The following is a 13928-nucleotide window of genomic DNA, read 5'->3' on the forward strand; positions in this document are numbered from 1 at the left end:
GTCTCCCAAGCTCTGGTTCTCTCTAGATTGGACTATTGTAACAGCCTCTTTCTAAATCTACCTGTCTCTACTCTCAGCCCCCTGCAACTAATCCAGAACAGGACTGTGAGACTTGTCCTTGGCCTCAAGCCCTGGGATCGTATCTCTCCAGCTCTGAAATCTCTCCATTGGCTCCCATTGGATACAAGGATTAAATTCAAAACCCTCTGCGTTGTCCATAAGGCTTTCTGGGGCCTGGGTCTAAAGTACCTCAGCTATCCCTCCGCAAATACCTACCCTCTTGAGCTCTTCGCTCCTCTACCAACCTCAAGACCTTCCTCTTTGCTTCTGCCTTCACTCCCCCTTTCCCCTGCTGATCTGTTCTCTCTTGGCACCGTGCACCTGGCCACCCTCTGTCCTTTAGGCCCAGGTACCTGCTCATCCTGCCACCCTCCTGCACTGCCTCCGGTCCACCCCTTGCACTGGGGTCTGTGTCTGTACCCATACAGTCACCCCCCTTTTTTTCTTCCTGCACTTATCAGACCTACCCTGTCTGCTGCCTTAAACCCAGCACTTGCCAATTGCTGGCTGCACTACCACTGTTCGTTGCCTTTATTATTTATGTATTTATTATTTTTTATCTGTTTCTCCTTTGCTCCACACTCTCCATTTCTCCCCCCTTCCATGCACTTTTCCCCTCCCCCTCTCCCATGCCTTGCACGTTCTCAATGTCACTGGGCCTAGTAAGATCGCTGTTTTGTTTTCCCCTGTGCCTCTCCCTTGCCTTGTCGCGCTCTGAAACACTTCCAGGAGTTTCTAATATGTATTATGCCCTATAATAAGTGACTGCATATATGTTTCTATTGTTTATTAGTGTTGTGTGATAACTCTACTTGCTAGTAGTTATTTTTCACAGTGTGTTTTGGCCAATAAATAATAACTGTATTTGTATACATCCTGTCTCAGTGTAATCTGTTTTTCCCATTGTGTGACCTCATTGTGGGCAAGTTACAAGCTCACCACCTCTGAAGAATTTAGCCTAGACCGCCTGTCACTGCTGCCTTAAACTGGTTTGGCTACAGCTTCTCAGAGCTGTCCCTGTCACAATATAGGTTGGCCTTCTATACATCTGTCCACCAGGCCAGAGTATTGAAAATCAGTCCTAACAGAATCAAGTGGAGTCGGGTGTGTGTGGTTAATGTCAGGTGCCTGACCCTGCCCGACTCTATTAACAGAACAGCTAGTGGTGGAGTGTAGTAGGCCTTTCCTTGCATCTTCTTCTTGAAAGTGTTGTTCCTATGGGTAATCTTTATAACTCTCGGTTGCCTCTTCTTCGTCCCAGTACATGTTGGAAATGGGGAGGGGTGGATGGGGTGAGACTGAAACTACTCTATAAAGGCTGAGGGAGAGTGTGCTGATGTACATTGGGAAAGAGAGGAATACCATCTCTCACCTTTAGGCATTCTCCTCTCAATCCCCCGCGACCCTCCGCTCAGGTGATCTTCCCCCGCTTGTCCGCCCCCAGTATCGGGAGCGATGGCCCATCCCTAGCCACCTGACTGGAGGATCCTGGGGGGAGTAGGCGGGAGAATACCTTCAGGTTTCTCACAATAGGTATGTTGTTCTTTTTCTTTTACGTTGTATGTGTTGTTAACATTTACATTATAAACTGTTAATTGCTTATTGTGAAAAATGTAATGATAAACGATTTTAAATAACACAATTTTGCAGTCTGTAACATCTGTCCTGTCAGTGGTGCATTGTTGTTTAATCTTTGGAGCATTACTTAGCTAACATCCATTGAGAAAGATGTCCCCAATAGATGGGACTTCAAAGTCCTATCAGATAATACATAAAAACAATTAACTAGCACACATCACTAGTACTCAGAATCAGTCTGCCTGTTAAGTGTTATGCCAGTGATCGCAAACCTGTATTAATAATGTGCATCTCCTTTTAATTCTATAGATCATTGATGCCCAGAAAAAGACAACAGCGATTATGTTAATTTCTCTGATGGACGAATACAGTGCAAAGCTTAATTGAGAGAATGAGCACTATCTACACCTCTACGAGGATACACGTCTAGGAACTGGATGACCTCTCAAAGTAATGAGGACCTGGGATTGGAGAAACCTACGGAATAACTGAAGATTTAAAACCAAAATGGCCAACTGATCATATGAACACAGTGCTTTATTTCCAGCAAGAATAACCTTCTGTTTAGCCTATTATTCAGGATAGAACACATGGCATTTTAGGCATAGTCTGAATATAAAGGTAGTTTTTGTAAATTGGCTATGAATACAGATGGACCAGTGGCACCTTTAGTGCATGAATGCTAAAACCTTCAGTAGAAACACGTCATATCACAATAGAAGATGAACAGATGAGAAACTTTATTGGAGGCCTGAATGCAGGAAAAGGTACAGTATGGAGAGGGCCCTTATTCACCACCAGAAAACACATACAGGTGTGAACCCCCTTCAGTGCACTGAATGTGGGAAAATATTCAGTCAGAAGAAACATCTTATTGCCCACCGAATAACACATACAGGTGAGAAACCTTATCAGTGCACAGAATGTGGGAAACAATTCAGTCAGAAGGGATCTCTTATTGACCACCAGAGAATACATACAGGTGTGAAACCTCATCTGTGCACTGAATGTGGGAAACGATTCAGTCAGAAGGGACATCTTATTTACCACCAGAGAACACATACAGGTGAGAAACCTTATCGGTGCACTGAGTGTGGGAAAGGATTCAGTGTGAAGAGTAATCTCACGCAACACCAGAGAACACATACAGGTGAGAAACCTTATTGGTGCACTGAATGTGAGAAAGGCTTCACTGTGAAGAGTAATCTCACGCAACACCAGAGAACACATACAGGTGAGAAACATCATCAGTGTACTGAATGTGGGAAAAGGTTCAGGGAGAAGGTATCTCTTATTGACCACCAGAGTACACATACAGGTGTGAAACCTCACATGTGCACTGAATGTGGGAAGAGGTTCACTCAGAAGGGATATCTCATTTATCACCAGAAAAAACATACAGGTGAGAAACCTCATATGTGCACTGAATGTGGGAAAAGGTTCAGGGAGAAGCGTGCTCTTATTTACCACCAGAGAAAACATACAGGTGAGAAACCTTATCTGTGCACTGAATGTGGGAAAAGCTTCTATGTGAAGCAAGCTCTTATTTACCACCAGAGAGCACATACAGGTGAAAAACCCCATCTATGCACTGAATGTGGGAAAATCTTCAGTCAGAAGGGAGCTCTTACTAACCACCAGAGAACACATACAGGTGAGAAACCTCATCTGTGCACTGAATGTGGAAAAAGCTTTAGTGAAAAGGGGTCCCTTGTCCGTCACCTGAGAACACATACAGGTGAGAAACCACATCAATGTACGGAATGTGGGAAAAGTTTCAGTGAGAAGACATCTCTTATTGAACACCAAAGAGCACATACAGGTGAGAAACCTTATCAGTGCACTGAATGTGGGAAAAGGTTCTTTCGGAAGGGACATCTTGCCCACCACCACAGAACACATACAGGTGAGAAACTTCATCCATGCACGGAATGTGGAAAAACTTTTTCTCGGAAGGAACAGCTGGTTCTCCACCAGAGAACACATACAGGTGTGAAACCTCACCTGTGCACTGAATGTGGGAAAAGGTTTATTCAGAAAGGAACTCTTATTTCCCACCAGAGAACCCATACAGGTGATAAACCTCATCTGTGCACCGAATGTGGTAGAAGGTTCATTCAGAAGAGACAACTTATTCACCACCAGAGAACGCATACAGGTGAGAAACAACCTCTGTGCAGAGTCTTTAAAAACATTGAAGAAGGTTTTTAAAAATAAATGCGATTACATTTGTGGCTAGTGACCCAAATCATGAAGGCTAGATCTCCTCAGCTTATCAATTTTCATTGACAACTAAATTCCTGTCTGTTGCGTGGAGAGCCTGTTACACAAATTGCTGGTTAAGATTGTGGGAGGCGCTGGTGTTTCAAACACATCTCTCCTTGAATATTTGAATGAGAGTACCCATCCTATGAAACACTGCCTGAGGGTATTAGGCAAATTAATGACCACTGGACATTTTTAAAATGCCTAAAGAAAGTGCTGTTAAGTCAATAACCATAGTCTCTTGTCATGTACGGAAGGGAACCGTCCTACTGAGTTAGTAACGAGAAGACATTGCATTAAGTTGGTGGTCCTTTGGTGTCAAAGAATGTACGGATGGGTGACACCTCATCAGTGAAGTGTATGTGTATCTACCACCTGTTGTCCATAAGACCTTTCTACACATACTAAGTGGCAGTCATCAGAAAAACCCCCAATCTAAGGTTGGAAGTCTTCCTGGCTTATGGAACATGCCATTATAAAGTCTCCTTTAGTTACAAAGCCCCTGCTTACAGGATGTGTTATGCCTCACTAGATGCTTCTCATCACCTATTTGTTTTAAAAACCTATTGTACGATTGACAAGGTTCATCTATTCGTATGGCTCTAGGTTCTACTCCTGTGCCAATGACTGAAAGTTCAGAGCTATTACCCATTTACAAGGCTGGAGTCACACTAGTCAAAGTTGAACAATGATTACAAAAAAATGTCATGAATGTACCCTTCTGTTCCCCATTCTGAGCTTTGTGCCCACACTGCCCATCTTGCTGTCAGAATTGATCATGTGCTCTCACTTAGCCCTCATGAAATGCTGTGGTTGGCCTCTAGGTGTTCTGAAAATCCTTTTTATGACCCTCCCTTCTCTACCATCAGTGGTTACAACCCCTGCAATGCCTTTTATCTTCACTGTCTATCTTATGTCTCGGTACTTCTTAAGTGGCTAATGGTACTGCCCTCCTCTAAGGTATTAGTACATTTTCCCATATCACCAGTTCATCGGCATCGACATTGGTGCCTGTGATCTGATTCAGTGCTTTATTTTGAAAACATGTTTTTTATAGCCAGGGGTGTCATGAACCATCGAACTCGCCCTTTCTGGGCCTTTCTGGTCCCTGACACATCAGGGTCTACACTCCATAATACTACCAACATGGCTGCAAGCCCAGAACGCTGCTCACCAGTCTTCGCGTTCTACACAGCGTGCTCTATAAAGAGGCCACTCCCCCGCGACCCCGCGCGTCTCAATGCTGCTGCTAGCTGTGACCGGACGTGTGCTCCGTACTCTTCCTTGTACTATTCTGTTGTTTCCTGGTTCCAGGAAACCCTTCTTCCAATCTACCGTCCCTCCTTCTTATCCAGCCTTCCCGAAATCCTTGCACCGCCTCCACGTGCTCCTTATCCTTTTTTCTGAGTTTCCCGGAGTTTCCCCTTGATCCCGGACATCGAAGCTGAACGAACACTGAAAGCCGAGGATGGCCAAGCGGGCTTGTATAAGACCCAAACCATACAAAAGAAGACTCGGCCTAAAGAAGTCATCAGGCAACGACAACAGGTGAGAAAGGGGGAAACCTGTGACAAAGGGCCCCCTTTCTGCATTCTAACCCTATTGCCCTATTGCTCCCCCTGGGCCCTTATATTGAACTCCTTCCTCCATATTTAGGTTTCCCATTTTCAGAAGGCCTGTCTATATCTAGTGGTGCAGCTCACTGCATCTGAAATACCCTCTCTCTAAGACTGCACCTTACCAGAGACAATCCGGCTTCTAGGTGCTTGCCGATGACCCATCTGTTGCCATTTGTTTTGCTGATTTTTATTTTTTTGTCATTTATTTTCTGTTGGACCAAAGAAACCTTGGGTGTTAAATCCACCATAGAAAAATGAATAAAAGGGAGCTTGTAAGCCCATCTCTACAGGCATTTGGCATGCTGGCCGCTTTGCACTCTAAAATCAGGCAAATATTCCTGAAAAAAGAACAATACTTCCATCCATAAAATGGCAAATCAGCAGGTAGCCCGCTCCCTGCTTCAGCTCAGAGTTCCATGGATATGTTCTTATCAGTGGTAACATCAGTGCTGTGCCAGGGATAGGAGCTGCCTGATCGGAAATGGAAGGTAAAAATGCATCTTTTAGTTTTAATGTAGGTACATGTTTTTTATACTCCCAACTTCATAATTTGCAGTAAAATACTGCCAACTTCATCATGTCTGGAGCACTGCTTGATACAACTTGGTTTGCTCACCACTAAGAAATGTAGTCCAGCTGTGCTCACAATCCGTCACCTTGACTCCCCTTCTCTCCTCAGTCTATTACAGAACCCATCTACTAGCCAGATCTCCATTGGTCGCTAGCAGGGACTTAGCCGCTCCTGCCTTACTTCATGCTGGATACTCTCCTGACAGTCTATCACAGCCCCATCTACTAGCCAGATCTCCATGGGTCGCTAGCAGGGACTTAGCCGCCCTTACCTTACTTCATGCTGGCTAAAATGCACACATGCATTCTAAAATCCTCCTTCACATCTTGGACCTCTGTCCTCCAAGGGCATACAACGCACAGCTCTTTGAGACCATACCAATGGCTTTAGGTGCTACATAAATGCCATATAACATAACATTACATAGGCATAAATGATGCACTGTGCATTTCATGAACTGGAAATGTCCTGTTATGCTGCGCATGTTAAACACTGCTCTCAGTTTCCCAGAGAAGTGTGCCTTGTAACTGTACTCAGCAGCATTTCCTCTTTTGCAGAACATTATTAAACTCTAGTCTCCTCCACCCGTCAAGACTCTAAACTGTAGTAACACTACTCCATCCTTATGTTGGACCACTTGATTGATTGGTAGCTGTTTCGCTGGCCTAGGATCTGATTAATGGGGTACACGTTACAGAAGACTGGGTGCAATTCCACTGTGTAAGCACTATTTCACAAGAACGTTTGTGTGAAGAGGAAACTTCAGATTTCAAAGGTTGTCGTTTGTACATTATATAAAACTTCAAAAAAAGTACTTTTTGGTGAATATAGAAGGAACGGCATATTACATAGAAATATTCACTGTTTGCTGATGAAATAGAGCTCCTAGAAATTTGGAATTGGATATTTATTGTGCATAAAAGGATAAATAGTTGTCAACATAACAATGTCACAGGGTTGTATATTAATTTGAAGAAGGAATAGTGGACAAAATGAATTTTGTGCTAAATGAAATCTGATCACACGTAAGATGAACAATTTCTAATTTAAACAGTATCGGCCAGAGTTCATAAACTGAATTAAAAGAGATGCTGATGAAAAACATGTGCTTCAACCACCATCTGTCACTTTGTAATAACATTAAACAACATGATTTCTTACTTGTGCCACCATTTGTGTGTTATTATCTGCTTATTTTTTCTGGCTTTGCTCAAGGCCGAACCACTCCCTGGTACAGGAGCGCACCATTTGTTTTCGTTAGGCCTGGCCTGCTAGGCTCCTGATCCCGAGTTTATGTTGGAATTGTTAGAATGGATTTCTAAACTCTGCTCTGGTGGACAGATGTTTAGGAGGACACTCTTGTTAGATGAACATGGTACACTTCTGGGAAGATACCCAGACCAATTCACAGTAGCTTGGAGATTAAGGATGCTGCGAGAGAATTATCGCCATTCATAACTAAACTCATCAATTCATCCTTCACCACCGGCACTGTACCGGATAATCTAAAAGAGTCGTGGGTCCTGCCACTCCTAAAGAAGCAAACCCTCTACCCGGCCATTCCCACCAATTTTAGGCCTATCACGACTGTGCCCTTTCTTCTAAAAATTTTAGACAAAGTGGCATACATGCAAATACAAAACTTCCTTGAATCCAACCACCTGCTCGGAACCTGCCAATCTGGATTCCGCCCACAGCATGGAACTGAGACTGCCCTGATCGATCTCAAGGCCCAAATAGATCAATGTAGGGACAATGGCCAAGCATCCTTTCTCCTCTTGCTAGACCTCTCAGCAGTGTTCGATTTAGTCGACCATAGAGTCTTATGCAGCCACCTAGACTCTGCTGCTCACTTCTCCAAAGAGGCCATAATATGGATCAAATCCTTCTTGAGTAACCGCACCATGAGAGTCTTCTCTCCATCAGCCTCAGCTGACCCGATCCCTATAACGTGCGGCGTACCCCAGGGATCTTGTGTGTCACCAACCCTCTATAACATATTCACCAAGCCACTCTTTGATGAAATGGATCATCTGGGTATCGCATACACCAACTACGCAGACGATACCCAGATCCTCCTTCCGCTTTCAGGAGATTACGTCGTGGATCTGGCCTTAGTGAATAAAATCTACAGCATTGTTCAGGCATGGATGGCCACACATGGCTTATGCCTGAACGACGACAAAACTGAGCTCATAATCCTAGGCACCCCAACATACATAACTAAACTGAACCCCGACTATGCAAGCTTCATTATCGACGGGAATAATATCAAAGTGGCAAAGGAAGTCAAGACCCTAGGTTTTTACCTCGAGGCCACGTTAAACTTTGTCAAACAAGTCAATTCCCTAGCCTCAACTACGGCATATACTTGCAAACTCATTAGAGCCAGAAAACAATTCCTCTCCTCAGACAGCTGCATCACGCTTGCCAGAGCCCTCATACTGTCCAAACTGGACTATTGTAATGGTCTCTACATTGGGGCTAACAAACAGACTATCCACAAAATCCAGGTCCTCCAGAATAATGCCCTGAGAGCTGCTCTCAAGATCAACAGAAAAGAGCATATCTCCTCTATAAGAAGAGAATATAAGTGGCTATCCACTCAGGATAAAATCCAACTCAAAATTGCCTCCCTTAATCACAAGTGTCTTAATAACATGGCTCCACCCTACCTCATGGACAGGCTACACTTAAGAACCTCATCTAGACCCACAAGAATGGCCAATGCGAATTGCCTTCATGTCCCTCGCTTTAAACGTGCCACTATTGGAGGACACAGCTTCGCAGTCAAAGCAGCACAGCTGTGGAACTCATTACCACATGACATTAGAGAACCCCAGCCCTTTGTGAAATTCAGGCAGAATTTGACCACGTGGCTGAGAGCCAATGACATCTAATTTCTCTGACCTGCTTGACCTGACTGTCCCCACTGGCGATCCACCTGCATGCCCCCAGCACCGATACTTCGGTCTGTATTTACACCAATGTATATTACTGTATTTATTCCACTGTATATTACCTCTACATTTTTAAGTATACCTACACCTATATCACCTGTTTTCTGGACCTAGTTCCAGCCCTGTACATATTGTGCTTATTGTATACTGTATTATGACCATGCACATGTACCTGTACATATTTTGTCTATTGTATACTGTACTCTGACCATGTAGATGTACCTGCAACGAAGTTGAGCATATTCTTGTCTTGTGCGCCCTGATGCTCCAGGGCATGGCGCGCCTTACAAATAATAAACCAAACCAAACCTTCATATTACATTGATCTTGAGTAGTCCCATTACATGTGTTATTATTGCAGTGTTTGTTGAACATCCTATGTGCAGCATTAAGTGCATTATCTTATGTATTTAGTATGTTTTCTATGTTTAGTGGTTTACATTTATTCACAACATTGATTTTTTTATTTTTATGTTTATTTTTATGTTTATTATGTAATTGAGTGATATTATTTGTCACTTTGCTTTTATAGCTTGTTTACCTCTTGCGGTTCACACACGTGTGCCTAAGTTTCTGTTTGCCCCCGGTGACCATCGGGCTCTTGTTAGTATTGCTTTCATTTCCATCATTTTTTCTATTTTGTATATTATGTCACCTTAATTGTGGACATTCTCTTGTTATACCCCATAAATGTTTATTTTACTTATCACCTGCAATACACTTCTGTTCGTGACCACCGGCCTCTCTCAGACGCGAGGCGATCACGTGTATTACAAAAGAGCCGTTGTCCAAGCAACGGCCTAACACGGCAGTCGGAGACGCTGCCCTGCAGCTGCACACAGGAGGATTTGTGCGCTCTGTGTGCTTCATGGTAAGAGATTCGATCCCAGCACACTCTACTTACCTTTTTATACACATCCGTGCTTTATATGTCACTGCGTGTAACTGGATCATTTTCTATAATTAGACATGAGTTACCTTTTGTGAACACATCTGTGTTTTGCATTTCAGCCGCTGTATCCACGGCATTTTGCCTGCTCATTTCATTTTGGGCATGAACTACAAACGTTATTCTCTCCTGTACCATTTGCCACATCATAAAGGTAAACTTAGTTTTACACATTTTTCATGTTCACATTATTTACATTGACAATCCACTCATTGTGTCTTTTATTTTTTATTTTGATTTATCACCTTTAAAAGCTCGACTGATTGGTTTTTACTTTTATTACAATTATGTGTGTTCTGTTTGATGATACTGATGCAAAATGTTACTTACCTGTAATTCACCAGACTTGCCCTGAAGAAGGAAATGATTTCCGAAATGCATTGGCATATATACAGGGTAATTCATAGAATTTCGCCGAAAAGTGTCGCAAGCGGCTGGCGCAGAGTGTCCGCGTGCGATTGTCTGCGCCAGGCACGTGCGCTAAAACCGATTTCCGCGCACAGCGTATTCATGGATTTTAGGCTCCCAAACCAGCCGTGGCGCAGAGTATCGCAGCGACCCTGCAGCAGCGCCAGTAACGCCCCCAAGAACGCCCTCGCGCAAGGAAAAGCCATCAAAATCGCTAAATCATTGCAAAGGGCTGCGCTAACCCTGGACCAGTTTACAGGGCAGCCAAACAAGGAACGCAAAGCGGGTAACGTGCATATCAGGGGTACGCGTGAAGTTATACACGCGATTAGCCAGGCTGCCAGGGTACGTGTATTTCAGGGGTGCGCGGGAAGTTCAACACGCGATAGTCCAGGGAACGTGTATTACAGGGGTACGCGGGAAGTTCAACACGCGATTGTCCAGGGAACGTGCATTACAGGGGTACGTGGGAAGTTCAACACGCGATTGTCCAGGGAACGTGTATTACAGGGGTACGCGGGAAGTCTTACATGCGATTAGCCAGGGCACGTGTATTACAGGGGTGCGTGGTAATGATCAGACGCGATTTGGCTTGGTACGTGTATTACAGGGGTGCGTGGGAAGTTCTACACGCGATTGGCCAGGGTACGTGTATTACAGGGGTACGTGGGAATTATCACATGCGATTTGGCTGGGTACGTGTATTACAGGGGTACACGGGAAGTTCTACACGCGATTCGGCCGGGTACGTGTATTACAGGGGTGCGCGAGAATTCTCACATGCGATTTGGCCAGGTACGTGTATTACAGGGGTGTGCGGGAATTATCACACGCAATTAGGCTGGGTGGGTCCTCACAGGTTTTCTCTGTACACCCTCCACGGCCCCAGCAGGCAGCCCACAAAACAGGGGACTACCCTGCACACCTGCTCATGTCCCCCTGCACCCCCAGCCCCCAGTAGTGCAGGGGCACCCTCCACCAGGCCCCCACTCATGTCTCCCACCACCCCCACCCCCCTGCCACCATGGGCAGCCCCCACCAGGCCCCCACTCATGTCTCCCACCACCCCCACCCCCCTGCCACCATGGGCAGCCCCCACCAGGCCCCCACTCATGTCTCCCACCACCCCCACCCCCCAGCAGTGCAGGGTCACCCTCCACCAGGCCCCCACTCATGTCCCCCTGCACCCCCACCCCCCAGCAGTGCGGGGTCACCCTCCACCAGGCCCCCACTCATGTCTCCCACCACCCCCACCCCCCAGCAGTGCAGGGGCACCCTCCACCAGGCCCCCACTCATGTCCCCTGCACCCCCACCCCCCAGCAGTGCAGGGTCACCCTCCACCAGGCCCCCACTCATGTCTCCCACCACCCCCACCCCCCAGCAGTGCAGGGTCACCCTCCACCAGGCCCCCACTCATGTCCCCCTGCACCCCCACCCCCCTGCCACCATGGGCAGCACCCACCAGGCCCCCACTCATGTCTCCCACCACCCCCACACCCCAGCAGTGCAGGGTCACCCTCCACCAGGCCCCCACTCATGTCTCCCACCACCCCCACCCCCCAGCAGTGCAGGGGCACCCTCCACCAGGCCCCCACTCATGTCTCCCACCACCCCCACCCCCCAGCAGTGCAGGGGCACCCTCCACCAGGCCCCCACTCATGTCTCCCACCACCCCCACCCCCCAGCAGTGCAGGGTCAACCTCCACCAGGCCCCCACTCATGTCCCCCTGCACCCCCACCCCCCAGCAGTGCAGGGTCACCCTCCACCAGGCCCCCACTCATGTCTTCCACCACCCCCACCCCCCTGCCACCATGGGCAGCCCCCACCAGGCCCCCACTCATGTCTCCCACCACCCCCACCCCCCAGCAGTGCAGGGTCAACCTCCACCAGGCCCCCACTCATGTCCCCCTGCACCCCCACCCCCCAGCAGTGCAGGGTCACCCTCCACCAGGCCCCCACTCATGTCTCCCACCACCCCCACCCCCCAGCAGTGCAGGGTCAACCTCCACCAGGCCCCCACTCATGCCCCCTGCACCCCCACCCCCCAGCAGTGCAGGGTCACCCTCCACCAGGCCCCCACTCATGTCTCCCACCACCCCCACCCCCCAGCAGTGCAGGGTCAACCTCCACCAGGCCCCCACTCATGTCCCCCTGCACCCCCACCCCCCAGCAGTGCAGGGTCACCCTCCACCAGGCCCCCACTCATGTCTCCCACCACCCCCACCCCCCAGCAGTGCAGGGTCAACCTCCACACCAGGCCCCCACTCATGTCCCCCTGCACCCCCACCCCCCAGCAGTGCAGGGTCACCCTCCACCAGGCCCCCACTCATGTCCCCCTGCACCCCCACCCCCCAGCAGTGCAGGGTCACCCTCCACCAGGCCCCCACTCATGTCTCCCACCACCCCCACCCCCCTGCCACCATGGGCAGCCCCCACCAGGCCCCCACTCATGTCTCCCACCACCCCCACCCCCCAGCAGTGCAGGGTCACCCTCCACCAGGCCCCCACTCATGTCTCCCACCACCCCCACCCCCCAGCAGTGCAGGGTCAACCTCCACCAGGCCCCCACTCATGTCCCCCTGCACCCCCACCCCCCAGCAGTGCAGGGTCACCCTCCACCAGGCCCCCACTCATGTCTCCCACCACCCCCACCCCCCAGCAGTGCAGGGGCACCCTCCACCAGGCCCCCACTCATGTCCCCCTGCACCCCCACCCCCAGCAGTGCAGGGTCACCCTCCACCAGGCCCCCACTCATGTCTCCCACCACCCCCACCCCCCAGCAGTGCAGGGGCACCCTCCACCAGGCCCCCACTCATGTCCCCCTGCACCCCCACCCCCCAGCAGTGCAGGGTCACCCTCCACCAGGCCCCCACTCATGTCTCCCACCACCCCCACCCCCCAGCAGTGCAGGGGCACCCTCCACCAGGCCCCCACTCATGTCCCCCTGCACCCCCACCCCCCAGCAGTGCAGGGTCACCCTCCACCAGGCCCCCACTCATGTCTCCCACCACCCCCACCCCCCAGCAGTGCAGGGGCACCCTCCACCAGGCCCCCACTCATGTCCCCCTGCACCCCCACCCCCCAGCAGTGCAGGGTCACCCTCCACCAGGCCCCCACTCATGTCTCCCACCACCCCCACCCCCCCAGCAGTGCAGAGTCACCCTCCACCAGGCCCCCACTCATGTCTCCCACCACCCCCACCCCCCAGCAGTGCAGGGTCACCCTCCACCAGGCCCCCACTCATGTCTCCCACCACCCCCACCCCCCAGCAGTGCAGGGTCACCCTCCACCAGGCCCCCACTCATGTCCCCCTGCACCCCCACCCCCCTGCCACCATGGGCAGCCCCCACCAGGCCCCCACTCATGTCTCCCACCATCCCCACCCCCCAGCAGTGCAGGGTCACCCTCCACCAGGCCCCCACTCATGTCTCCCACCACCCCCACCCCCCAGCAGTGCAGGGGCACCCTCCACCAGGCCCCCACTCATGTCTCCCACCACCCCCACCCCCCAGCAGT

At 49.3% G+C, this 13928-nt stretch overlaps 1 protein-coding gene across 2 annotated transcripts in view; it reads left to right on the plus strand.

Annotated features, from left to right (window-relative positions):
• The window catches only part of LOC138468393 (zinc finger protein 84-like), a 145881-nt gene extending 136503 nt beyond the window's left edge, over window positions 1–9378 (plus strand). For both annotated transcript variants that reach the window (XM_069608935.1, XM_069608936.1), the window contains one exon: window positions 1948–9378. In XM_069608935.1, the coding sequence (XP_069465036.1) occupies window positions 2413–3849 (1437 nt within the window). In that variant the 5' untranslated portion in view covers window positions 1948–2412 and the 3' untranslated portion in view covers window positions 3850–9378. The remainder of the gene's footprint in view (window positions 1–1947) is intronic.
• Window positions 9379–13928: the final 4550 nt, after the last annotated feature.

The sequence above is a fragment of the Ambystoma mexicanum genome, chromosome 4q, assembly GCF_040938575.1.
Source record: "Ambystoma mexicanum isolate Mex_15411 chromosome 4q, UKY_AmexF1_1, whole genome shotgun sequence".
NCBI classification, from domain to species: Eukaryota; Metazoa; Chordata; class Amphibia; order Caudata; family Ambystomatidae; genus Ambystoma; species Ambystoma mexicanum.